Source organism: Lynx canadensis, chromosome D4 (assembly GCF_007474595.2).
Source record: "Lynx canadensis isolate LIC74 chromosome D4, mLynCan4.pri.v2, whole genome shotgun sequence".
In the NCBI taxonomy this organism is placed as follows: Eukaryota; Metazoa; Chordata; class Mammalia; order Carnivora; family Felidae; genus Lynx; species Lynx canadensis.
The window spans coordinates 88722385-88748566 of record NC_044315.2 but is presented as its reverse complement, the minus strand read 5'-3'; the positions used below and the strand labels follow the sequence as shown (position 1 = coordinate 88748566).

The 26182-nt window shown below is 45.4% G+C and overlaps 1 protein-coding gene across 5 annotated transcripts in view; it reads right to left on the bottom strand.

Annotated features, from left to right (window-relative positions):
• The window catches only part of ABL1 (ABL proto-oncogene 1, non-receptor tyrosine kinase), a 149157-nt gene that overhangs the window by 47868 nt on the left and 75107 nt on the right, over nt 1–26182 (bottom strand). The window contains exon 1 of one of the 5 annotated variants that reach the window (XM_030293007.1): nt 2494–2611. The exons of the other annotated variants lie outside the window; for them this stretch is intronic. Coding sequence (XP_030148867.1) covers nt 2494–2572 — 79 coding nt within the window. The 5' untranslated portion in view covers nt 2573–2611. Of the gene's footprint in view, nt 1–2493; nt 2612–26182 lie in introns of those variants that run through there. 5 annotated transcript variants of the gene reach the window in all.

Sequence of the window (26182 nt, the reverse complement as noted above, 5' to 3'; positions counted from 1 at the left end):
TAAAGCTAAATGTGGTCATGGTGAATACATACTGCCTATAACACACATTTTCACAAAGTTGGAACGCAAAATTCAAATGTTTTAAACGCTTATGATACGCATACAATATCTCCAGAAGGACACGCAAGAAAACTCCTGAGTGATTGCCTCTGGGTAGGGAAATGGGTAGGAGACACAACTACTTTTCACTAAATACCCTTTTAGAATGTTCTTTTTTTTAAATCATGTACAGCTATTTAATATACATTTAAATTTTCTTACTTCTGCGAAAGATGATCATTTTTATCAGTATTAGTTTTCTAGAAAAGAAAGAAAGAATAGCCTTATTTCAGACGTTCTTGAAGCTGCCATTTCCACATCCACAGGAGAGTGCCAAAGGTCACAGTCACAGTTGGTAAAGCACCGAATGGCTGAAACTCGGCTCTCTGGAGCCAGACGGTATGGGTTCAAATCCCAGCACCATCACTTGCTAGCTCTGGGACCTTAGACAAGTTTCCTAACCTTCTGGGGCCTAGGTTCCTCATCTGTAAGTGGAAATAACCACAGGGCCATCATGAGAAACACGCACACCGAATCATATAGAAATACTGAAACACTGCTTGGCTACAGTAAGTGTTAATTGTGCTTTGACAGCGAGGCCTGGGGAGCGCATAGATGCATGATCAGGTCGCATTCACGGCGGGAACCATCTTTGACAGAATGCAAAAGCTGACTATATTCGACTCTCTGTGCCCTGAGTGGCCTGCGCCCTGAGAGGGTGTCAATAAACACTGATTGATTGACTTGGGATGTCAGTAAAAACGGAAAGGCTGGACAGGAAGCAGTAAGACGCTTTAGATGAGATCCACCCCCTAAAATAAAAACCAATAATCAACTATGCACTAAATCTCCAGTTTACCCCAAGAAAACAGTCTGCCCCTAAATCTCCCGGTTTACCCCAAGAAAACAAAAACAATGTCACAGCTCTGCAGCTACAAAAGTCCAGTTCATCTACTCCGCCCGTGGGCGTCCATCTGCAAATGGAGATAATGCCTACACTAACTCGATACAGATGTAAATGAGAATGTGCTCAGAATTTTGAGCACTTGGAAAATAAGCGACGCATGAACTGAAGATGATTTTGGCCGCTTCAAATGCCAACTTTCAGGGACAAATAAACCATCTCCTCCCTCCAAATGGTGGATTTTGTGAGCCGGCTCGAAGGCCCAAAATCGCAGGCAGGGAAGAGGGATGGATGTCCACATCCTGTGAAAGCAAGAGCAAACAGGTTTCACCTGCATCACTGGTGTTTATGGTTTAAGCTGCTTATGTGACTCCAGGCAGGCCCTCAAATCAGACAGGGGAAAAAAAAAAAAAAAGGTGGCTGGTGAGGGTCACGGGGGTATTAAAAAAAAAAAGTTGGAAGGAAAAGAGGTTAGACCATTTATGAGGCCTTCGTTTATTTCTCCTCCTTTTAAAAAGAAGTACGTTACAACTTCATGGCACACTAGCAGCAATCCAACTTGTTCTCAGATGAGCTTTTACATTTCTATTCCTATTTTAAGTCCTCAGTGAAAATGACAGAGAAATACCAGCAGGATTTCATCTGGGATGTCCGGTCCCTAAGTCAGATCAAGTCCAAAATGACGACCCCCACGCACCCTCCCCGGTTCACTTTCTTTCAGTTGTTACTAGCAAAGAAAGGAAAGGCACAGGAAAGAAGGACACAGGGGATGAGAGAAGGAAAGGAAAGCAGAACGGAAAAAAGGCAAAAAGAAAGATGCTCCTGGCTCTGCACTTTATGGAGCGAACCCAACATGAGTTCCCCCCCCTCCCCCGCCAAGTACGCTGGACTCATTCACAACGCCTTCCTCAAATGTGTAACTTCGCTTGCCCCATCCCCGCGAAAAGGGAGAATTCCTAAGACCTCTTCGTGTCTGCAGATAAGAGTGGGTTGGGGGTTGGGGGCGCGTGGGGCGTGGGGTAGAAAGATCACTTGAAATTCCGTATCCATAAATGGTAGAGCGGTGTTCCTTTGTACACGACACTTAATGAGAATCACATGTTTTCACAAACACGGGTCGACCTTTTTGACACATAATTCCCAATTCACGGTGGAAATTCCACAACGTGGGCTCACAGGGCCGTTCGGGCCTGTAGAGTTCGCTTCTCAAACTTTCTCGGGGAGAGGCCCCCCCCCCTCCGGCTGGGGGCCCGAGACACCGCCATCCCGGCGTGGGCTCCTAGGGTAGGGCGCGGGGACCGGAGCCCCGCACCCTCCCGCTCGGCCCGCAGCGCCCAGGCGGGGTCGCGGGAAAGACCAGGAGAGAGCAAGAAAGCGGGGGGGGGGGGGGGGGGGGGGGGGGGGGGCAGAGAAAGGGAAAGGGAAGGGAGGGGCAGGGAGGGCGCGGAGGGGGCGCGCGCGGGCGGGCGGGCGCGGCCCGGGAAGGCCCGGGAAGGCCCGGCCCGCGGCCCCGCCGCCGCTTCGAGCGCTCGGCGCCAGCCGGCGCTTACCTTCCAGGTAGCAGCTGGAGGACGAAGAGAGCCCCTTCTTGGATTTGCAGCCCACCAGCTTCAAGCAGATCTCCAACATTTTCGCGGGCCGGCGGCGTGGGGGCCGGCGCCCCCCGGCTCGCTGCGCCGCGCGCTCAGGCCCGGCGCGCCCCGCTGGCCCCGCGCGCCCTCCCCGCCCCCGGCGGCCCCAGCCACGCCGCCTCGCCGCCGCCCCGCGCGCCCCGCCCATGGCCGCGGCCGCGTCTCCGTCTCCGCTCCGGACGCGCCTGTTAACAAAGGGCCCCGAGCCCGGCCCGCGAGGCCGCCCCCGCCGCCGCCCTTAACCCCCTCGGCGCCGCGCCGGTCGGCCGGCCCCGCTCGTCGCGGGCGATCGGCAGGCCCGACCCGGCCCGGCCCCCTTGCCGAGATCCAAAACCAACCCGGGGCCGGTTTCTAGGTCCACACGGGTGCTGATTTCAGGTGCAGCACTGAGTGGTTCTCAACGTTGCCAAGTCCTAACGGCCCAAGAAAGACACACGGGCTACTCTGCCGCCAGCGCAGGCCTGCTCGGCCACCACTTTTGCAACCTCGAGCATCTCTGTGGCGAGACGCCAACCTGCACCGCTTACAGCCCAGCTCGGCGGGTGCGCGGGGCTCCGGCAAACGCTGTGGCCCCAAATGTTGGTGAATAATGCGGATTCCTCTGCAGCTACCAGTGCTGGTCTCATTTCATGTTCACGGAGTTTACAGTGATTAAGGCTAACTCAGTGGGTGTATAAAGAATGAATAATCAGAGCTAGAACCCACATGACAACCTCACAGGTATGCAACACGTTTGTCAAATCCTACATTCAGACTAGGAGATGGTTGGAAACGGGAGGAGAGGTGTGAGTTCAAGTTCAAACATGATTTCTGGTTATATGTAAAGGGAATTGAGCTTTCACAAGGAGAAATCCTCAGAGGCAGGGCCTGGGTCCCTTCTTTGCCTTATTTTCTTCCACAGGGATTTTTTTCCCCCCTTGGTTTGGTGAGTGCCACGGGGTACCGTTATTTGAAACCCATTTCATTGCCGTTCAGGGCTCAAATATTATAGCTCTGGTTAGGACTGATCATATACAATATTATAACAAAATAACAATAATCACAATGGTGTATTATGTGACACAAAATCAGAAATCTAGATCAGCGGGAAGTAACAGGGAACCCAATCATACCAACGAATTTAATAAAAATCATATATATTTCAGTAACAATAAGAAAAGGAATTTAATAAGTAGTACGAAGTAACTGCACTGCAACAGAGAAAAAAATCAATGTAGCTCACATCTTAGAACACATGAGTAGTAATAAGAAAGGATGCGTGGAAGATCTTAGGAGTAGATGTGATGTGCGTCAGACTCTTAGGAGAAACATGGTCCATTCGTTACAACGCTGCGTTTGCACAACGATCCTGTGAGGACTGGGGTTGTTATTATCCCAAATCTTCAGGGTAAGACCTGGTAGTCAGGAAAGTCAAGCACCCTGCCCAAGGTCCCGTAGTTGGAAACCGACGCTGGTCGGCCTGGTTCCAAGGATCAGGCTCCTGACCAGGGGATTACACTGTACCCTCTCATCAACAATAAATTCCAAATGGATTAAAGCTTGGAGATCTGTATCTTTGGTTTAAATAGCTAACATATCGGGGCGCCCGGGGGCTCAGTCGGTTAAGCGTCCGACTTCGGCTCAGGTCACGATCTCACTGCTCATGGGTTTGAGCCCCGTGTCGGGCTCCGGGCTGACAGCTCAGAGCCCGGAGCCTGCTTCGGATTCCGTGTCTCCCTCTCTCTCTGCCCCTCCCCTCCCCATATAAATAAACATTAAAAAAAAAAAATAGCTAACATATATTCAGAGCCAGTGTTGGTTAAGAGACCCTGGCTACGAACGGTCAACCCCAGAAGGCAAGCTGGACTCATTTGTCATACTTTCCAGCCTATCCTGTAACAACAGAAACTGGGTGTCTGGAATGGCTAAGAGACAAGATCTTCACGTAGGTCTGCCAAATACAGCACATAAAAATTCACAAGTGGGCTGGACGTGACTAGTGCGTATCACCGGGGTTCTCAGCCAGGGCATTAATAACTTTTCGGAAGTGTCCTACCGAATTGTGATCAGTGTACAAGATGTGTTTTTCCTGCAACTGAGTGGTTAGTGCTGTGGTACCAGCTCAGGCCTCATGAGCACCTAAGAAGGCACGGGCAGGACAGGAAGTGTGCAGTTCCACCACCTGCAGACACAAGAGGACGAGCGCGGTGACTGTGGGTGCCATCTAGACTCTGGGAGGCACGCTCATTCTGCTAGAGGGCCTGCAGGTAGTGCCAGCTGACCGGCTTAGTGTTGTCTTGAATCTTTCAAATCCCAAACGTAGCACCAAAAATAGAATTGAAAGGGTGCCACCAGGACAAACTGAAAAATACAGTATCTGTTTTGGTGCCCTTCCGGAAAGTTCTTTATTACTGGACCAAACAATAATAAAGTGTGTCATTGATACAGCATTTCAGGTTTAAAGAGCCAGACTCAAATCGGCAGCTTAGTGCCACAATCATACATTGGCAGCATTTTGCGGCTCTGACCGCATCCTTGAATACTACCAGTTTAATACAGGTCCGAATACCTTGTTTGCATGTGAGGCACTTTATGTTGGGATGTAAGTTTATTTTAAAAGGCTAATGGCTATTACTAAATTCTCTTCTTGAATCTAAAATGACCTTATCCTCTTTAAATCCTCTTAAAATGAGTAATGCTTATAAACTGCATCCAAACCTTTTAAATTATAGTTATAAAAGCATGCATCAACAGGTCTGGCGAAACACTCTGAATCAGCAACAACAAATATTGAAATTTTGCCAACCTGTACACTACCAGACCAAACTGGACTACTCTTTCCAGATCCAGCTTTTGATGCGTTTGAAATCATTTGCAAGGTAACAAAAGGCGCTGTTACAAGCAAATAAAGGCGAGCCCCGATCTTCTTACAAGAATGAAAAAAAGACCCGAGAAAGGTTTCCCTTGAGCAACCTTAACCCAAAGGCATGAACTTACACAAGCACAAGACGAAACGAAAAAGATGTGAACTAACGTTGTTGGTTTGGTTTGCATCCAGTTTGGGAAAGAAACAGACTTTTAATGTGCACCTGATACGTGCCAGGCACCAGTGTTACAACAATCCCATGAACTTTGGGTAGTTTAATTCCACTTCACAGATAAGGAACTTGGGGGATGGGGAGGAGGGCTCTGTCCAAGTTCACACAGCTCCGGAAGCGGTATGGTCCAGAGCCCCCTGACCTTTCCAAAATGGCACATGATTTTCAATTAAGTGAAAGGGTAAGATAAGCAAAGCTAGAGGTTTGAAATAAAAATCATTAACCGTTAGAGGGGCGCCTGGGTGGCGCAGTCGGTTAAGCGTCCGACTTCAGCCAGGTCACGATCTCGCCGTCCGGGAGTTCAGAGCCCGCGTCGGGCTCTGGGCTGATGGCTCAGAGCCTGAGCCTGTTTCCGATTCTGTGTCTCCCTCTCTCTCTGCCCCTCCCCCGTTCATGCTCTGTCTCTCTCTGTCCCAAAAAATAAATAAACGTTGAAAAAAAAATTAAAAAAAAAAATCATTAACCGTTAGGGAAAAGTTCTTAAAGAAAACAGTTCAGAAACTAGAACTATTGAAGAATATTTTAAAACGTATTAAGTATATTATCGTTTTTTTATTTTCTAGGTTTACTTATTTAGAGGAGAGAGTGCACATGTGAGCATGAGAGGGGCAGAGAGAGAGAGAATCCCCAGACTCCTCCAGGATGTCAGAGCAGAGCCCAATGCGGGGCTCAATCTCATGAACTGTGAGATCATGACCTGAGCCAAACCAAGAGTCAGCTTAACTATCTGAGCCACCCAGACACCCCTTATATATACTTTTTAAATGTTTATTTATTTATTTGAGAGAGAGAGTGTGTGTGTTGGACGGGCAGAGAAGGAGGGAGAGAGAGAATCCCAAGCAGGCCTCAGCACAGAGCCTGACATGGGGCTCGAAGTCAAGAACCTTGAAATCATGACCTGAGCCAAATCAAGAGTTGGACCCTTAATGGACTGAGCCACCCCCGTGCTCCAAAAACCACTGTTTTAAGAAGAGAGAAGAGGTGCTTGTTTTCACTGGAAATAGGACAAACGTGAAGGGATTTTCTAAAATTTTCTCATTTGAAACCAATTTTTTCCTCAATCTAGGAAACATACACTCTAGAACAAGTCACCAAAAGAGGACCCTTCTCTTAAAGATTTTAGGCTAAAGACAATTTTTTTTTAAGTTGGAGTTCAGTCCTATTTAAATGTGGGGGGTGGGGGGGTGGGGCAAAAGTGGGTCAAGGGAAGGAGACAGGAGCTGCAGGAGGGGGGGGGTCAGGAGGAAGGGAGACAGGTGAATCTGACATGGGGCCTGGTGTGGAACCCCCCCGGACCAGATGATCCCAAATGTGACAGGCCCCTTCACTGTTTCTGGCCCAGCCAGTAACTTTGGGGGGTGGGGGGCGGGAGAGCAAAGATCTCGAAGTAAGTGCATGCTATTTTATATGCACCTGCCAACAAGCCCACTTCCTCTGACTCTGCAAACACTCTCCGCGAGAGCATGGGTCCAGTGTGGGTCCAACAAAGGAAAATGCAGCTCAGAAGACCACATCAGTCAGTCACATCCATTTTGGCCACTGTACAAGGACACACGTGCATCTCTTACAAGTTTTCCCATGAGATAGCACTACCTGGGGTCAAGTGTCACAAAGGCCTGCTGACTCCGGACTGGTAAGACAGGGAGGCAACACGGCAGAGGCTGAATGAGCTACTCACGCAGCCTAGCTCCGAACAGCACGTGTACATCATCCACTGTGGTGGCCTGGGCAACTGACTTCACCTCTCAGAGCCCTCATTTCTTCAACCGTTAAACACTGGGGGTGAGGGGCTATCTCACAGGGTTACGAAGATTAAAAATAATGTATGGAAGGTGCTCCGTATACAGGAGCTATGTTATTTCCAAAGAGCCCCCTTACCAAATCAGATGATGGTCTGTGTTCCTGCGTAAGTCTTACTGGGACTAAGTCGAGAGCTAAATTAACAAATGTGATATGTGAAAATATTCCAGAAAGCACAGTCTGAGGAGTGAAAGTAGTCTGGAGGTTTCCAAGGGACAAGGAATCCATTTATTTTATTAAGGGAAAGAAACACTAGCTATGGAGTAGGAGTAGCAACTGAGATTGAAATGTCAGGAGTCCTACCTTTCATCCGAAAGCCAGGGATTGCAACCACAGCTTTGTGGCAAATCACAAACTCCACCCCCACATCTTTAATGGGGGCCGATTTCAGGACCAGGACTTGATGAGCTAGCCGCACACAGTTAATACTGATTGTTTTGTTAGTTCCCCTGGTATTTCCAGAGCTACAATTCTTAGCTGGGGGCCAAACTCGAACTGCCTTAGAGTAAATCTACTTTCTAGAAAATCTCATTACATAAAGACTCTACATTTTTATAATTAACAAGTCAAACGTAACTATTAACAATAATTTTTCTCTAGGTGGAAGCAATTTATTATGGGTATGCCCATTTTTAAATTAATTTTAATTTTTAATCAAAGTAATAACACATGCAAGGTTAAAATCAAATAGTACTGAAGTTTATAATAAAAACAGCAATCCCCTAACTCCATCCCCCAGTTTGCTGCCCCAGAGGCAGGCAGCCTCCTTCAGATTTCTAACTAATATCCTCATATTGTTTCTGGAGTCATCAGCTTTCCACATTATATTTGGTAGTATCCCAACCTCCCTAAACAGTAAAATCACAATTTTTGGTTAAATCAATAGTGTTTACATTACTGTGATGATATAATATTGTTCACTGTTCTGCCAATAATATAATATGAATATTTCCTTTATTCATTTAACCTAGAGATATTATTACCTTGATTTTTTCATTTGACTAATCTTCTATAGAATCTATTACTGTTTCCCCCCAAATATTTCGAAGATCTGTTAAACACCTGGTAGTATTTTTTCCCAAATACTAAAACACTTTAAAATATCCTCAATTCTAGTTATTGACTTCTGTTCTTCTTTGCTGGAATTTCACTGTCCAGTGCCTTCCTGAAAAGAAAAAAAGGTGGGGGTGGGGTGGGAGGGTGGGTGCTGCAGGTCCAAAAAAATGCCTTTCTTCTATGCTACTCTGACAGTTTGGCTGGGTATAGAATTCTAGGTTAAAAATAACTTTTCCCTATAGGAACGACCCAACACTAATATCATCCTCAATGGGGAAAAACTGAGAGGCTTTTCCCCTAAGGTCAGGAACAAGAGAGGGATGTCCACTCTTGCCACTGTTATTCAACATAGTATTGGAAGTCTTAGCCTCTGCAATCAGCACAAAGAAATAAAGGCATCCCAAGTCGGCCAGGAGGAGGTCAAACTTTGACTCTTCGCAGATGACATGATACTCTATATGGAAAACCCAAAGATTCCACCAAAAACTGCTAGAATTGATTCATGAATTCAGCAAAGTTGCAGGGTATAAAATCAACACACAGAAATCGGTAGCACTCCTATACACCACAGTGAAGCGACAGAAAGAGAAATCAAGGAACTGATCCCATTTACAGTTGCAACAAAAACCATTAAACACCTAGCAAGAAATCTAACCAAAGAGGTGAAAAATCTATACACTGAAAACTATAGAAAGTTTATGAAAGAAATTGAAGAAAACACACACAAAAAAAATGGAAAGATTCCATGCTCCTGGATAAGAAGAACAAATTTTGTTAAAATGTCGATACTACCCAAAGCAATCTACATGTTCAATGCAATCCCTATCAAAGTAACACCAGCATTCTTCACAGAGCTAGAACAAATAACCCTAAAATTTGTATGGAACCAGAAAAGACCCCAAATAGCCAAAGTGATCTTGAAAAAAAAACCAAAGCAGGAGGCCTCACAATCCCGACCAAGCTATTTCTACAAAGCTGTAATCATCAAGATAGTATGGTACTGGCACAAAAACAGACACTCAGATCAATGGAACAGAATAGAGAACCCAGAAATGGGCCCACAATCGTATGGGCAACTAATCTTTGACAAAGCAGGAAAGAATAGCCACGGAATAAAGACAGTCTCTTCAGCAAGTGGTGCTGGGAAAACTGGACAGCGACATGCAGAAGAATGAACCTGGACCCACTTTCTTACACCAGACACAAAAATAAACTCAAAATGGATGAAAGACCTAAATGTAAGACAGGAAGCCATCAAATCCTAGAGGAGGAAAGCAGGCAAAAACCTCTTGACTTTGGTCGCAGCAACTTCTTACTCAAACCGTCTCCAGAGGCAGGGAAACAAAAGCAAAAATGAACTACTTGGGACCTCATCAAGATAAAAGCTTCTGCACAGCGAAGGAAAACAAGCAGCAAAACTAAAAAGGCACCGACAGAATGGAGAAGATATTTGCAAATGACATATCAGATAAAGGGTTAGTATCCAAAATCTATAAAGAACTTGTCAAACTCAACACCCAAAAAACAACTAATCCAGTGAAGAAATGGGCAAAAGACATGAATAGACCCTTCTCCAAGAAGACATCCAGATGGCCAACCGGCACATGACAAAAAATGCTCCACATCACTCATCATCAGGGAAAATGCAAATCAAACCACAATGAGATGCCACCTCACCCCTGTCAGGAATGGCTCACATTAACAGCTCAGGCAACAACAGATGTTGGCGAGGATGCGGAGAAAGAGGGTCTCTTTCGCATTGTTGGTGGACAACGCAAGCTGGGGCAGCACTCTGGAGAACAGTATGGAGGTTCCTCAAAAAACTAAAAATAGAACTGTACTACAACCCAGCAATTGCACTAGTAGGCATTTCTCCATGGGATACAGGTGTGCTGTTTCGAAGGGACGCATGCACCCCCATGTTTATAGCAGCACTCTCGACAATAGCCAAAGGACGGAAAGAGCCCGAATGTCCATCGATGGATGAATGGATAAAGAAGATGTGGTATGTATAGACAATGGAGTATTACTCGGCAATCAAAAAGAATGGAATCTTGCCATTTGCAACTGCGTGGATGAAACAGGAGGGTATCCTGCTAAGTGAAATTAGTCAGAGAAAGACAAAAATCATATGACTTCACTCATATGAGAACTTTAAGAGACAAAACATATGAACGTAAGGGAAGGGAAACAAAAATAATATAGAAACAGGGAGGGGGACAAACAGAAGAGACTCATAAATATGGAGAACAAACTGAAGGTCACGGGAGGGGTGGTGGGAGGGGGGGAGGGGCGAAATGGGGAAGGGGCACTAAGGAATCTACTCCTGAAATCATTGTTGCACTATATGCTAACTAATTTGGATGTAAATTTTAAAAAGAAAAAAGAAAATTAAAAAAAAATAACTTTTCCCATTTAATTTTGAAGACATTTCTGCACTAGCTTCTAGCTTCCAGTATTGTTTAGAAATGCAATTCCGCTCTGATTCTTGATCCTGCACATATGACCCTGTTTTTGTCTTTGGAAGCTCTGGAATATCTTCTAATACCCCTTAGTGTTCTGAAATTTCACAATGAGACAGCTCGAAGTGAGTCTTTTATCAGCCCCTTGGCTTATTTGTACCAATGGTGGGGGACAATGCCCCTGAGTCCAGAGTCCTTAGGGCAATCTGTCAATATAATACTTCTAGGTGGGGAGGAGAGCTGGCCATCTGCTGTAGAGTTGGGGAGGAGCGTAAAGAATCTAAACCAACTTTCAACCAATCCCTCAATTCCAGTTATAGGCCTCACCGCCCCCCTGCTTTCTGTACTAATGCATCCAATGTTAATTCTTTTTCTCAGGATCTTACAAGCACACTGGCTCACTTCTAATCAATACCTCTCTCAGAAGGAGTTAGGTTTCAATTTGCTTTTGACTATCTTCCATTTTGAAAACTGTGTTCACCTTTCTTGTCCAATTATCCTTTTTGGTTCTTTTGCCCTCACGCATTTTCATTTAGAAAAAAATCATCTTCATATTATCATTTCAGTTGGGCTTGGGAACAGATAGAGATAAAAACAGGTCTTCAATCTTTAATCATTTTTAATCCGAATCTCTATTGCCCATTTTATAGATGAGGTAACTGAGGCACAGACAGGTTAAATAACTTGCATGAGGTCTCACAGCAAAGTATGGCAGAGCCAGGGAAAGAACCCAGACCTCCAAACTCCCTCGTTAGATTTTTTTTCCATTATGTCACACCCGCTAGGTAGGTACCGTATCCATCATCAAGAGCTGACAGACCAGTTTAGGACACCAGGCTGCAAAACTATTTACAGTTTGTTGCACACCACAGGTTTCAAATCATATTGCCGGTGGTGAAGAAGCAAGCAAAGCCTGAATTCTTACATCCATTTACAAGTCAAGTTATAAACAGATACATGATTTTTTTTTTTTTAGTGTTTTTTATTATTTTTGAGACAGAGAGAGACAGAGCATGAGTAGGGGAGGGGCAGAGGGAGAGGGAGACACAGAATCTGAAGCAGGTTCCGGGCTCCGAGCTGTCAGCACAGAGCCTGAGGCGGGGGTCGAACTCACAAACTGCGAGATCGTGACCTGAGCCGAAGTTGGACGCTCAACCGACTGAGCCATCCAGGTGCCCCTAAACAGATATATTATTAAACAAAATATAGTCTGGGATAATTGGTATTAAACTCTAAGTGCACGAATTCAACTCAGAGAGGTTCCATGCATTTCATGAGTTGTCTTTGTCCCCTTTACTTTAGTTAACATTTATAATAAATGCCAAAGAATTTTATTTTAAATCCCTAAATCTCGTTTGCTTGCCTCTAACCTGAATATTGACTAAAGAGTAGGCTAACTCCAAACCAAATCAAAAAATAGCAATGTTGCAAAAGTCAAAACGCTCAGACTATTATCTTTAGAATAAGGTAAGCTTAAGCACAAACTTTACGCAGAGAAACACTGATAAAGGAAAAGCCCGAATGGGCCAGACCCGTTTTTCTTTTCAAACGCTGCTTTTGGCTTTTATAGTTTTGTTCACTTTGACCTGGGACACCAGTGGTTAACTTTTCCTTCTCTTTCTCTAAGACTGAAAGAATCTGGCCAGCAGAGAGCAGGCCAGGGAGATCACGTTACTTGGGGGTGGGGGGAGGCAGGCAGCTGGAGGGAGGGTAGAGAGAAGGGCCAGTAGGGAAGGAAAACACGTCCTCTGAACCTCCCCACAGTGCAAGGCCCAGCAGGGATCAGGAGGTTCGCAGAGGGGCTGGTGTTTATCCGGGTTATCTCTGGGGCAGCTGAAGGGGCTGTGCGAGCATGGGCTCCCTGGGCACGAAGGTCCTCTGAGCAGCCAGAGCTGCGCCCGGGGAAGGCAAGTTTCTCGACAATGCTAGTGAGGCCTCTAAAAACCTAGAAAGGAAACACTGCAAGTTGTTTTTATGTTTGCTTCTTCAAAACAGTCAGCACCAAAGTGTTCTGTTGTCAAGGTTCTTAAACGCACCCAAAGGACAAATGGATCCGCAAGCTTTCATCCCTGCACTTGTTAGGAGTGGCTGTGGTCTGCAGAGGAGCAGAGCGTGGAGAAATAAATGGGACTGCTTTTCTCCTCCAGAAGCGACAGATATGGCATATAATCCAAAGCCACATAATAACCAGAGAAGTATGGCTGCAGAGAACACTGGAGAAACTGCTCGTTAAGGGGACACTGCGGTGATGTCAGGAGGAAAGAGTCACTTGAAGAGAAAACGGCGTAGAGTTCTGCTTCCAAAGTCAACCGGCAGAAGCTGTCGGCCTGCCCGCCACCCGAGCTACCAGCTGGTGTGTCTAAGCTCGATGTCAGTAAAGCAGCGACTCCCAAATCGGATTAACCCCTAAGTGAATTTTCAAATTTTCGAACCGATAATAATTCATATTTATGGCTGTTTCAGCATAAGAACATTCTGATTGCAATTCTAAAAAACAGCATTAAAGTTAACTCCTCAGTAAGGCTTGGGCCAATAACTGCAGATCAACTAGACTTTCTTTGAGGAAAAACGAATGGGCATCCTACGCAGACTAGTTACAGGAACCCCCGAGCAAATAATGGCCCCCAACATCTGTTCTCCTCTCTTGCCCTCAACCCCTAAGTTTTAGACCTTAACCGTAAGTTTTAGATGGATATGCACCACCACTCCCCGCCATGCCCAGAATAAAGACGACATTTCCCAGTCTCTGCAGCTCAACATCACCATGTAACTAAGTTTTAGCCAACGGCATGTGAGCAGAAATGACACAAGCCCCTTTCTTAGAAGGAAAGGGAGGCAGTCTCTCTTCTACTTTCCACTGCCCGTACAAGGACAGGGCAGCCAGAGTGGCCATTTGGATCTTGAGGCAGAATCCACATCTCACTTTTTCATGTTTGTTTATTTTTGAGAGAGAGAGAGAGACAGAGAGACAGAGAGACAGAGACAGAGAGAGACAGAGCATGAGCAGGGGAGGGGCAGACAGAGAGAGAGAGAGAATCCCAAGAAGGTTCCGTGCTGTCAGCACACAGCCCGACGTGGGGCTTGATCTCATGAACCATGAGATCATGACCCGAGTTGAAATCAAGAGTGGGACGCTTAACCGACTGAGCCACCCAGGCGCCCCGAGAATCCACATTTTAAAGAGTAACAACATGACAGTGTCTCCTTATACAGCCAGGACTGCTAACGTCAGCCTGTTGCAGAAGAAACAAACATCTAGTTTGTTTAAAACTGCTGGTGTTCTGGGGCGCCTGGGTGGCTCAGTCCGTTGGGCATCCGATTTCAGCTCAGGTTGTGATCTCATGGTTTGTGAGTTCGAGCCCCGCGTCGGGCTCTGCGCGGTCAGCACGGAGCCTGCTTCGGATCCTCTGTCCCCCTCTTTCTCTCTGCCCCTCCCCTAATCAAGGGAATGAACACTGAAACAGCAAGTCACTCTTTTCTTCCCCCACAAAATCAGCAATCATCCGGAAAAGCAGCAAGACTCAGTGCTGGCAAGAATGCGAGCGAACCGGCACCCTCTCGTCCATGTTTCCTGCAAATGTAAATGGGAACATACTCTCCGGAGAGTGATTTAACAATTTTTCCATCAGAAGCCTTGTGAGATGTCCCCAGGCTTTAATGCCACAGCTCATTCTGGGGCATTAACTTCAGGAAGAGTTGGTGCAAATTATTGCAAAGCTGTTCTTACAAAGATTTAGTACAAGAGTGTTCATCACAGCACTGTGATATTGGCAAAAGAGGGAAGGAAGGGAAGAGGGGAGGGAGGGAGGAAGGGAAGGAGGAGGAGGAAGGAAGGAAGGGAAGGAGGGAAGAAAGGGAAGGAAGGAGGAAGGAAGGAAGGAAGGAAGGAAGGAAGGAAGCAACCTAACTGTCCAATGGCCGGGGATCAAATGAAATGTTGCATTCACATGGTACACCACTAAAAAATAATGTTTTCAGGGGGGCGCCTGGGTGGCTCAGTCGGTTAAGCCTCTGACTTCAGCTCAGGTCACGATCTCACGGTTCATGAGTTCGAGCCCCGTGTCGGGCTCTGTGCTGACAGCTCGGAGCCTGGAGCCTGTTTCCGATTCTGTGTCTTCCTCTCTCTCTGCCCCTCCCCTGCTCATGCTCTGTCTCTCTCTGTCTCAAAAATAAATAAAACATTAAAAAAAAATTTTTTTTAACTGCTGGTGTTCTACATCTGTTGTAACAGCCACGTAGCCTTTATGCTAATAGTATTAAAAGACCAATTCTAACTCACAGAAATTTAAGAATTCCCTAAATCAGCATTTCCTTTTCTTTATCAAAAACTGTAAATTGGAGAGCAAGCATCTGAAACAGTCTCAGAACCTTTAGAAAATGAGGAAGTGTCCTAGATAATCAGGATAAGACACACAGCCCAGTGTCCCCTCACAAAGAACACTCAAATATCACACGTTAATTATTATTACCTTTAACCATCCCCTCCCCTTTCCACAATCTCTGGTCCTGGTGTAAGGAAAAAACAAAAAAAAAAACCTCATGTGTTCTATCGTATACCTGATAAAGACCCTGCATCCAGAATAACAGTGAAATCTTATCCCTCAATAATAAGACAGCATGCAAACCAATTTAAAAAACAGGTGAAAGACTGTAATTGATGTCACCAAAGAAGAAATACGAATGGCTAGTCGCACAAAAAGATGCTCAGCATCATGGGTCATGCAAGAAACGGAAACTACAACCACAAAGAGATTCTCTTTCACACCCACTCGCTTAGCTAGAATCGAAAAGATAGACAAAACCAAGTGTTGGCGAGGATGGGGAGAAAACTGGGGCTCTCATACACTGCAGGTGGGGAGGTAAAATGGCAGGACCGCTCTAGAAAACAGCTTGGCAATTTCTTAAAAAGTTCAACGCATACTTTTTTTTTTTTATAAGAACCAGCAACTCTGCTCCTAGGAATCTACCCCAGAGAAATGAAAACACATAGTCACACAAAGACTTGTCCGTGAGTGCTCAGAGCAGCATTATTCATCACGGCCGAGAACCGGAAACAATCCAAATGTCCGTCAGTTGGTGAACGGAGAAACAAAATATATATCCAAAGAATGGAGTAACACTCAACAATGAAAAGGAGAGATGTGCTGATCTGTGCTGCAACATAGATAAACCTCCAAGATCTGCTGCAGGTGGAAAAAGCCAGTCACAAAAGACCACATGTTATTGCACGATTCCATTTATGACATGTGCAGAAAAGGCAGATCTATAGAGGTGGGGAGCAGATTAGCGGTTGCCCGGGGGTAGGGGTGGGATCGACCATGAAGGGGCACAAGGGATGTTTTTGGCACGATGGACATGTTCTAAAACTGGATTGTGGGGATGGTTGCACGCTCTGTAAATTTGTTGGAAATCAATGAATTGTACACTAAAACAGTGAATTTGATGGCATATAAAGGATACCTCAAAAAACCTAAACAAGATGGGCGCCTGAGTGGCTCAGTCGGTTGAGCGTCCGACTTCGGCTCAGGTCATGATCTCGCAGTCTGTGAGTTCGAGCCCCATGTCGGGCTCTGTGCTGATGGCTCAGAGCCTCGAGCCTGCTTCGGGTTCTGGGTCTCCCTCTCTCTCTGCCCCCCCCCACCCTGTTCATGCTCTGTCTCTGTCTCAAAAATAAATAAATGTTTAAAAAAAAAAAAAAAAAAACCCTAAACCAGAAAGGAAAAAAGAAGGTGTTCTATGATTTTGACCCTTTTCTCTAATGGGATGTCATACATTTGCAAATATCTTCTCCCATTCCATCGGTTGCCTTTTAGTTTTGCTGCTTGTTTCCTTCACTGTGCAGAAGCTTTTTATCTTGATGAGGTCCCAGTGGTTCATTTTTGCTTTTGTTTCCCTTGCCTCCGGAGATGTGTTGAGTAAGAAGTTGCTACGGACAAGATGAAAGAGGTTTTTGCCTGCTTTCTCCTCTAGGATTTTGATGGCTTCCTGTCTTATGTGTAGGTCTTTCATCCATTTTGAGCTTATTTTTGTGTCTGGTGTAAGAAAGTGGTCCAGGTTCATTCTTCTGCATGTCGCTGTCCAGTTTTCCCAGCACCACTTGCCGAAGAGACCGTCTTTATTCCGTTGGCTATTCTTTCCTGCTTTGTCAAAGATTAGTTGCCCATACGATTGTGGGTCCATTTCTGGGTTCTCTATTCTGTTCCATTGATCTGAGTGTCTGTTTTTGTGCCAGTACCATACTGTCTTGATGATTACAGCTTTTGTAATATGTCTTGAAGTCCAGCGTTGTGACGCCTCCAGCTTTGGTTTTCTTTTTCAAGATTGCTCTGGCTATTCGGGGTCTTTTCTGGTCCCAGGCCAACTTTAGGACTGTTTGTGCTAGCTCTGTGAAGAATGCTGGGGTTATTTTGATAGGGACTGCCCTAACTGGATGTCATACAAAGGATGAGACAAAGGATTAGAAGTGCTTCAGGCCTGGCTGCTGGGTTCCATGCAGCGAACCCACCCAGACCATGCCCTACGTGTTGCTGGTAGGTGGCATTTTATGTAGAGATGCTTCCAACGAGAGCCACGTTCCCGGAGAGCAAACACGAAGCTATCCCACCCAGCTCTGACACCTCTCCTGACTCCCGAATGAGTTCCTGGCTCAGGAGTGTGTGTCAGGGGGAGGATTGAACAGATACAACTAAGATGATCAACACCTGGGTAGGAGTGGGGAGGTGTATCTCCAGTTGATTAAAACAGAGACACGGGAGGAAGCCAGCAATCTGAAGCATCAGAGACTGGAACCTACAGCAACACAACTCCCATTCATGGAAGCACTTAGATTCTCTCCTAAGCAGCAGGAGCTTTCCAAATGTAGCCTTCATAGAGGCCTGCAGGGCTGTGACTTTCAGAGTTTTCAAACATATACGTCAGCCCCACCCGTGTTGCCGGACGATACAGTCCCGACTGTTAAACCTCTCCCAGAGACCAAGTGTCGTGGTAAATTACCTGAGATCACAATGTTAAGAAGAATATTTACGATCTAACGCAGGAAAATTTCCAGGTGGTAAATAATATGGTCCGAAAGTGCTGGGGCGGGAAGCAATCAATTAAATTAATTCACCATAAATATTTCATGAGTCTTAAGCTTCTGATAAAGGAATTCCAAAAGTTAATCGGTCAATAATTCTCAATACTCTCTGGTCTTCTCCCATATCTTTCTTCATTTGATCTCCAAAAGAACCCACGGAAGGAAGTAGGGAAGAAAGACTCCAGATCCCCAATGACGCCGCTGTGACTGAAGTCCAGCAGAAGGAATCCCACAAGAAGGGGGACTCGAGAAGCCAGACATCCTCTGAAGCGGAGAACCCACCTATGACCCAACTGTGCCTGGTGTCACAGGCCCACCCCACATACCCCTGGTAAAACAGCGGTCACCCCAAAGGAGAATGACAGACAGTTCCTGCTTGAGAGAGAACTGGTTCTTAATCTTCGCTTCCTGGCCTCATCTGATTGGTAGAGCAATCATGAAGTTCCTGAGTGCTCACCACTTGTCAATCCAAGATCTGACTTGTCATCAGAGATTTGAGAATGTTCCATTCATTCAACAAACGTTATAGAGCCAGCTGTGATGGAGATGATAGAAAGGAAGGAGACATACTTGCGGGCCTCCAAGGATGCATGGTCTTGGGGGAGAGGGTGGGGAGTCTTGGGGGAGAGGGTGGGGAGTCTTGCGGGAGAGGGTCAGGAGCCTTGGGGAGAGGGGAGGGAGGGAGGGAGGAGCAGACACTGAAACAAAGAATTACAAGAGGGAGAAAAATTTGATAAGGGTGTGCACAGTAGCTACAATAGCACAGGAAAAGAGGCTAATTCTGCCTAGAGATGTCAGGAAAGTCTTCCCGGTGGAGAAACCAGTAGTGCGAAAATAGTGGAATGGGCCTTCCTAAAACTGTTTTCCTTTCAGAGCTTAGAAATTAACTAACAGCATACAAGTAGCCCACGCATGTGAACGGTGCTGAACTGACTCTCCACAAAGGTGCAATGGCAACGCAGTGACGAATTCTTTTGAACAAATGGCACCGGAACGTTGGGGATCCATATGCAAGGCAGCCTTGCACCCTATTCAAAATTTAATGCAAAACGGGTTCTAGTTCTAAACGTTAAATAAAAACTTCTAGAAGAAAGCCTTTGTGATTCTGGGTTAGCCAAAGATTTCTTAGGTGCAATACCAAAAGTACGAACCTTAAGAGACATAACAGATTGGATTTCATCAAAATTAAAAATGTCTGCTCTTCAGGGTGCCTGCGTGGCTCAGTCGGTTAAGCATCCAACTCTTGATTTCGGCTGAGGTCGTGATCTCACCGTTCGTGAGATCGAGCCCAACATCAGGCTCTGCGCTGACGGCATGGGGCCTGCTTGGGATTCTCTCTCTTCCTTGCTCTCTGCCCACTCCTCACACCCCGCTCACACACGTGTGTTGTGTGCAGGCGCTCTCTCTCTCAAAATAAATAAAAATTAGCATTCTAATTTTTTTTTCTGCTCTTCTAAAGATACTATTAAGAGAGTGAAAAGCCTAGTCAAAGGCCAGGAGAAAATACCAAGTGCTGACAAGCATATACTTAACATAAGACCTAGCAATTCTAGGGGTGCCTGGGTGGCTCAGTCCCTTAAGTATCTGACTCTCGGTTTTTGCTCGGGTCAGGATCTCATGGTTCGTGGGTTCCAGCCTCGAGTCAGGCTCTGTCTCTTCCCCCGACCCCCAAAATAAATAAGTAAACTTAAAAAAATTTTTTCGTAAAGACCCAGCAATTCTATTCCTGATTAGTTATCCAAGAGAAATGAAAACACGTCCCCACAAAAACCTGTGTGAATGTTTACAGTGGCTTTATCTTCAATCAGCAAAACTCAAAGAAAACTCAAATGAAAATCAGCAGCTGAATGGATAAACACACTGTGGTGCCTTCACACAACGGAACGCTACTCAGCAACAAGAAGGAAGGAACCATGTTGCTTTCACACAACATGAACGAATCTTACATGCGTCACGACTCAAAAGGTTATATGCTTCGTAATTCTATTTATGTTATTCTGTAACGGGCAAAATTCTAAGAACAGAAACTGAAAAGTGGTTGCTGGGGCTGGGAGGCTGGCTTGACCACCAAAGGAAGAAGGGAACTGTAGGCGTGATGTTCTACATCCGAAGTGCGGTGGCGGGGACGTGGCTCCGTGCACTGTCAAAACTCATACACTAAGAGGGCAAATTCTACTGTATGTGAATTCTACCTCAAAAACAACACTCTCTTCCTCCCTCGAGGCCCCATTCCCCCGGGGAGTCCACTGCTAGGACCCAGGCTTGGTGCTTCCCTGCGAATGTGCCCCTGTGGGACCGTGAGAGGGCTCCACTACTGGGCTTGGAGTGACCTGGCTGGTGGGGATTCTCTTAATGGTGCTCCGTGAGCACTATCGTCTATGTCATCTGTTTTTCAGTCTCTCTGTTCCTCCTGCTCTACGGGACCCAAAGTGGGACACAGATCAGAAGTTCAAACAGCAATAATAAGTAGTTTTACGCACCGTCACCTCAAGGTGGGAGAAATCCGCACGCTGAAGGGCTGTCTTTCTCTAACACAAACCTCCCTGCACATGGGTAGGAGAGCATGGGTGGTCACAGAGCAGAGGCGGCTGTGGGTGATGGAGAGAAGCCGTGCAGGAGAGCAGGGCCCTGGGTTCCGGGAGGTTCTGTGAGGCCCGGGGAGGTACTTGCCCCACTCCCAGCTTCACTCACCTGCAAAACGGAGGCTGAACCCCATAGCCGTTACGATCTTGGCAGGCTCTCAGTCTGTGAGCTGATTCAAAGTCCGAGGTAAATTTTTCTCAGTTTCTCCTTGTTGAGGGCTTCTAAACAATGACCAGACATTTTCTTCACTGGGAAGGGCAGTCTGCTACCTTATAAATGCCAGCACTGTACCCTAACCTAAGACTGGCTTCCCCTTATGAGGTCTTTGCCCCAATCAATCTTCACAAATGGACTTAGGAACCCTTCGGCCCCAGGAGGATGAGGGGCAGGTCTCGGGCAAACCATATCGACGATGTGGACAATCAGGGGCACCTGGGTGGCTCAGTCGGTTAAGCATCTGACTTTGACTCAGGTCATGAACTCGCAGTTCATGAGTTTGAGCCCCGCGTCAGGCTCTGCACTCACAGCTCAGAGCCTGGAGCCTGCTTTGGATTCTGGGTCTCCCTTTTTCTCTCTGTTCCTCCCCCGGCTTGCTCTCTCTCTCTCTCTCTCAAAAATAAACAAAGATTTTAAAAAATTTAAAAAAGAAGAGTATGGAGAATCAGCCCTGGCTGGCTGCGATCAATCCCCATCTCAACACTTCCAGAGCAAGTGTTGAGCAAACAAGCCAGAAAGCCTTATAAAAACAGAGTCCAGAGACCTGGGTGTTCAACTTCCTGCCAGTGAGTTGTACAAAGACGAGGGGTATGGGGCTTATCACTCTTGTACACAGTCTCCTAAGGACTGAGAGTTCCACTTAATTCCTCAGTTTTTCACTATGTAGGTGACAAAACTGTCTGTGGCTCTGTCCTGTAGTTGTAGATCGTGAAGGGAATGCTAGCTCTTGACTCTGCCTAGGGTTTGCGTATCTGATCCCCAGTTCTCAAAAAGCCCAGAGAAGGAATTTGACAAGATTCAATATCTATCAAAATTACAAACATATTTACCCTTTGACCCGGCAATTCTGTTTTGGGGGATATGCTCTACAAACTTACCTACACATACACACACAACTGAGTATGAACACACACACACACACACACACACACACACACACACACTCTCTCTCTCTCTCTCTCTCTCTCATTGCAGCACTGTTTAAATAGTAAAGCATCTATCACTAAGTTAAATAAACTCCGGTCTTAGCCTTCAAAATGGGGTACAATTATGTCTGCATGGGGGTTCATGAAGCTTTCCAAGAAATTTGCAAGTATATATTTAAAAGGAACCAAACTTCAGATCCTCAATTTCATACATACTCTGTTCTAAAACTGATCTGCCTGAGAACATCCCCACCAGTTCTCCTTCCTACTGCCGCTTTCACAATCGCCACTTCCTTCCTCTCAAAGGAGAACACCTCTCATAAGTCCCCATAGGCTTAAAACTTCCTGGTCACCAAACTACGGGACAATCTGAGAATACATGGCTTCAGGGTGGAAGTTTTCTTTCAGAGCAAAGCAAAGGGAGTATCATTAAGAGATAAAAAATTAAGTATTCGGCAAATGTTTACTGAGTATCTACTAAGAGCTACGTACTATCCTAAGCTCTAGGGTTACAACACGTAGAACATAGGGGGAAGAAATCCTTCCCTCCAACAGTTCACATTCTAGTAGGGGGAGAGAGACAACAAAATAAACTAGTAAATCACAAAATATGTAAGAAAGTAAAAACTGCTAGGGAGAAAAAGCAAGTAAGAGGGATTGGGGATGCTGAGGTCAGGGAGTGAGGATTGGATTGTAATTTTAATAATTTTTCTAATTTTTTTAAATTTTATTTGTATTTTTGAGAGAGAGAGAGCGCACGCGCACGTACGAGCAAGGGAGGGACAGAGAGAGAGGGAGACCAGAGGATCCAAAGCAGGCTCTGCACTGAAAGCAGAGAGCCCCACATGGGGCTTGAACTCACGAGCTGAGTCAAAGTCCGAAGTCCAACCGACTGAGCCACCCAGGTGCCCCAGATTGTAATTTCATTTAATTCTTCTTAAATTTTTTTTAATGTTTATTAGTTTTGAGAGAGAGAGAGAGAGACAGAGAGAGACAGAGAGCAAGCAGGGAAGGGGCAGAGAGAGAGGGAGACACAGAATCCGAAGCAGGCTCCAGGCTCTGAGCTGTCAGCACAGAGCCTGATGTGGGGCTCGAACTCACAGACCGCGAGATCATGACCTGAGCCGAAGTCGGCCGCCCAACTGACTGAGCCACCCAGGCGCCCCGCCCCCCCCCCCCCCCCCCCACTTACAGATTGTAATTTTAAAGAAATGATCAGAAAAACCACTGCTGAAGATAAACAACTGAGCAAAGACCCAAAGGAGAGAGAATGAACTATGGGGAAAGCACTTTCCTGGCACAGGGAACAGCAAGTACAAAGGCACCGGGGCAGGGAGGATGAATAGGAAAGGTTCAAGGAAGAGCAAACAGGCCAATGTGGATAGAACAGGGTCAGCAAGGAGAGTAATAGGTAGGTAGAGGTTGCAGAGGCATGGGAAGATCCCGCCTGCTTAAGGTGACTGTTGGGGCTTTGGTTTTTACTCTGAAGGAACTGGGAAGACACAGGAGGCGTGGGGCAGAGACAGGAATCTGATTACATTTGAAGGGATTACTCTGGCCGCACCAGGAGAAGACGGATATCAGGGTATCAGTGAGCAACGCTGACCTGCTGACCTTGGAGAATGACCTGGGAAGTGTCTGTTCCCTCCTTTCCTATTTTCTGGGAAGGCTGCACTGAATTCATATTATTTGCTCTTCAAATGGTTGGTAGAATTCACCAAGTGAAGCCATCTGGGCCTGGAGTTTTCTTTGCGGGAAGATTTTTAACTGCAAATAAAATTTCCTTAATAAGTTTGGCGCTATCTGGGTTGCCTGTTCCTTCTTGAGTTGGCTTTGGCTGTTTGTGTCTTTCAAGGAATTTGTCTGTTTTTCCCAGGTTGATGATTCATTCACTTATTATACTTTTGAGATCTGTAGAATCTGTGTGATGTTACCTCTTTCTTTCCTAGTATTACAATTTTTGTGTTCTCTTTTTTTCCCGGTCGGTCTGCCTAGAGGTTTATCCATTTTATTGCTCTTCTCAAAGAACTGGCTTTTGGTTTCATAGATTTCTTTATGGTTTTTGTTTTCTATTTCACTGATTTCTACATTGGTCTTTTTTTCTACTGAATTTTGGTTTTACTAGCCTTTATTTTTCTACTTTCTTAAGGTGGAAACCCAAGGCCATTTATTTGAGACCTTTTTTTCTTTTCTAACGTAAGGGTTGAGTGTTATATAAATTTCCCTTTTGTTCTATCCTGCAAATTTTATGTTACATTTTCACCTGCATTCGGTTCCGAATACTTGCTAATTTCACTTCTGATTTTTATTCTTTGACTCATGGTTTATTTGAAAATGCTATCTAGTTTCCAAACAGTTGAAAGTTCTTCCTGACATCTTTCTGTCACTGATCCTTCATTTAATTCCACTGTGGTCAGAGATCATACCTTCTATAAATTGAACCAGCTTATATATACTGAGGCTTTTTTAATGGCCCAGAAAATAGTTTATCTTGGTAACAGTTCTGTGTGCACTGGAAAAGAATGTGTATTCTACTGTTCTGGGGTAGAGTGTTCCATAAACATAAATTAAGTCACGTTAGTTGATTATAATGTTCAAATCTCGTATACCCTTATTAATTTTCTGTCTAGTTGTTCTATTTGTTATTGAGAAGTGTTAACAACTCCGGTTGTAATTGTGAATTTCTTGCAGTTCTATCACTTTTTGATTCATGTATTTTGAATCTCTGTTAATACATAGATAAACGTTTAGGATTATATCTTTTTAATGAATTAACCTCTTATCATTATGAAATCATTATGAAATGACTCTCTTTATCCTTGACGGTATGTTTTGTTTTAAAATCCACTTTGTCTGGGGCGTCTGGGTGGCTCAGTCAGTTAAACGTCTGACTTCAGCTCAGGTCATGATCTCACTGCTCGTGAGTTCAAGCCCCATGTCAAGCTTTGTGCTGACAGCTCAGAGCCTGGAGCCCACGTCGTATTCTGTGTCTCCCTCTCTCTCTCCCCTCCCCTGCTCATACACTCTCTCTCCTTCAAAATAAATATTAAAAAAAAATACAAAATAAATAAAATCCACTTTGTCTGATATAGCTACTCAGGTTTTCTTTTGATTACTGTTAACATGGTACATCTTTCTCCACCCTTTTGTTTTTAACCTATTTGTATCTTAAAATTTTTTTAAAATTTATTAATGAGAGAGAGAGAGAGAGAGAGACAGAGAGAGACAGAGAGTGAGCGCAGGAGAGGCAGAGAGAGGGAGACACAGAATCTAAATAGGCTCCAAGCTCTAAGCTGTCAGCACAGCCTCAATGCAGAGCTCAAACCCACAGACTGTCAGATCATGACCTGAGCCGAAGTCAGACACCCAACCGACTGAGCCACCCAGGCACCCTCCAATTTGTATCTTTATATTAAAAGCAGTTTCATTGTAGGCAGCCTATGAATAGGTCTTATTTTCTTAAGTTTATTTATTTTTTTTTTTGAGAAAGACAAAGAGATAGAAAGAAAGTGAGAACAGGGGAGGGGCAGAAGGAGAGAGAGAATCCCAAGTAGGCTCTCCACTGTCAGCACAGAGCCTGACACAGGACTTGATCACATGAACCATGAGATCATGACCTGACCCCAAATCAAGAGTCAGCTACTTAACCGACTGTGCCATCCAGGCGCCCCTGAATGAGTCTTACTTTTTTATGCAATCCGACAACCCCTGCTTTTTGTTGGGATGTTTTGACTTTTATATTTAATATAATATCAATATGGAATTTAACCCAACATCTTGTTATTTGTTTTATAGTTATCAAATCTGTTCTTTGCTCATTTCTCCAAGTTATTCTGCTTTCGTTTGGATGAATTAATTATTTTTATGATTATATTTGATCTTTGTTGGCTTATTAGCATAACTCTGATGCTGTGGAGTTGACCATACACGTCTTATCTGACCACAATCTACCTTCAAATAATACACTACTTCATACGTAGCGTAAGAACCGTGTAAGAGTATACTACTGTTCCTCCTTCCAGTTGTGCTACTGCTGTCACAAATTTTACTTCCACCTAAGCTATGCATGCCACAACGTGTCATTACTGTTTTTGTTCAAAACACATTTAGGGGCACCTGGGTAGCTCAGTTGGTTGAGCGTCTGACTTCGGCTCAGGTCATGATCTCATGGCTCATGAGTTCAAGCAGCATGTCAGGCCGGGGTCTGTGCTGAGAGCTCAGAGCCTGGAGCCTGTTTCAAGTTCTGTGTCTCCCTCTCTCTCTGCCCTTCCCCCACTCATTTGCTCACGTGTGTATCCCCCCCCCCCCCCCCCCCCCCCCCGCGTCTCAAAATAAATGTTTTCAAAAAAGTTATTTAACGGCCGTATTTACTGGTTCTATCATTTGCATCACTTCTGGCCAGTTGTTGGTTGT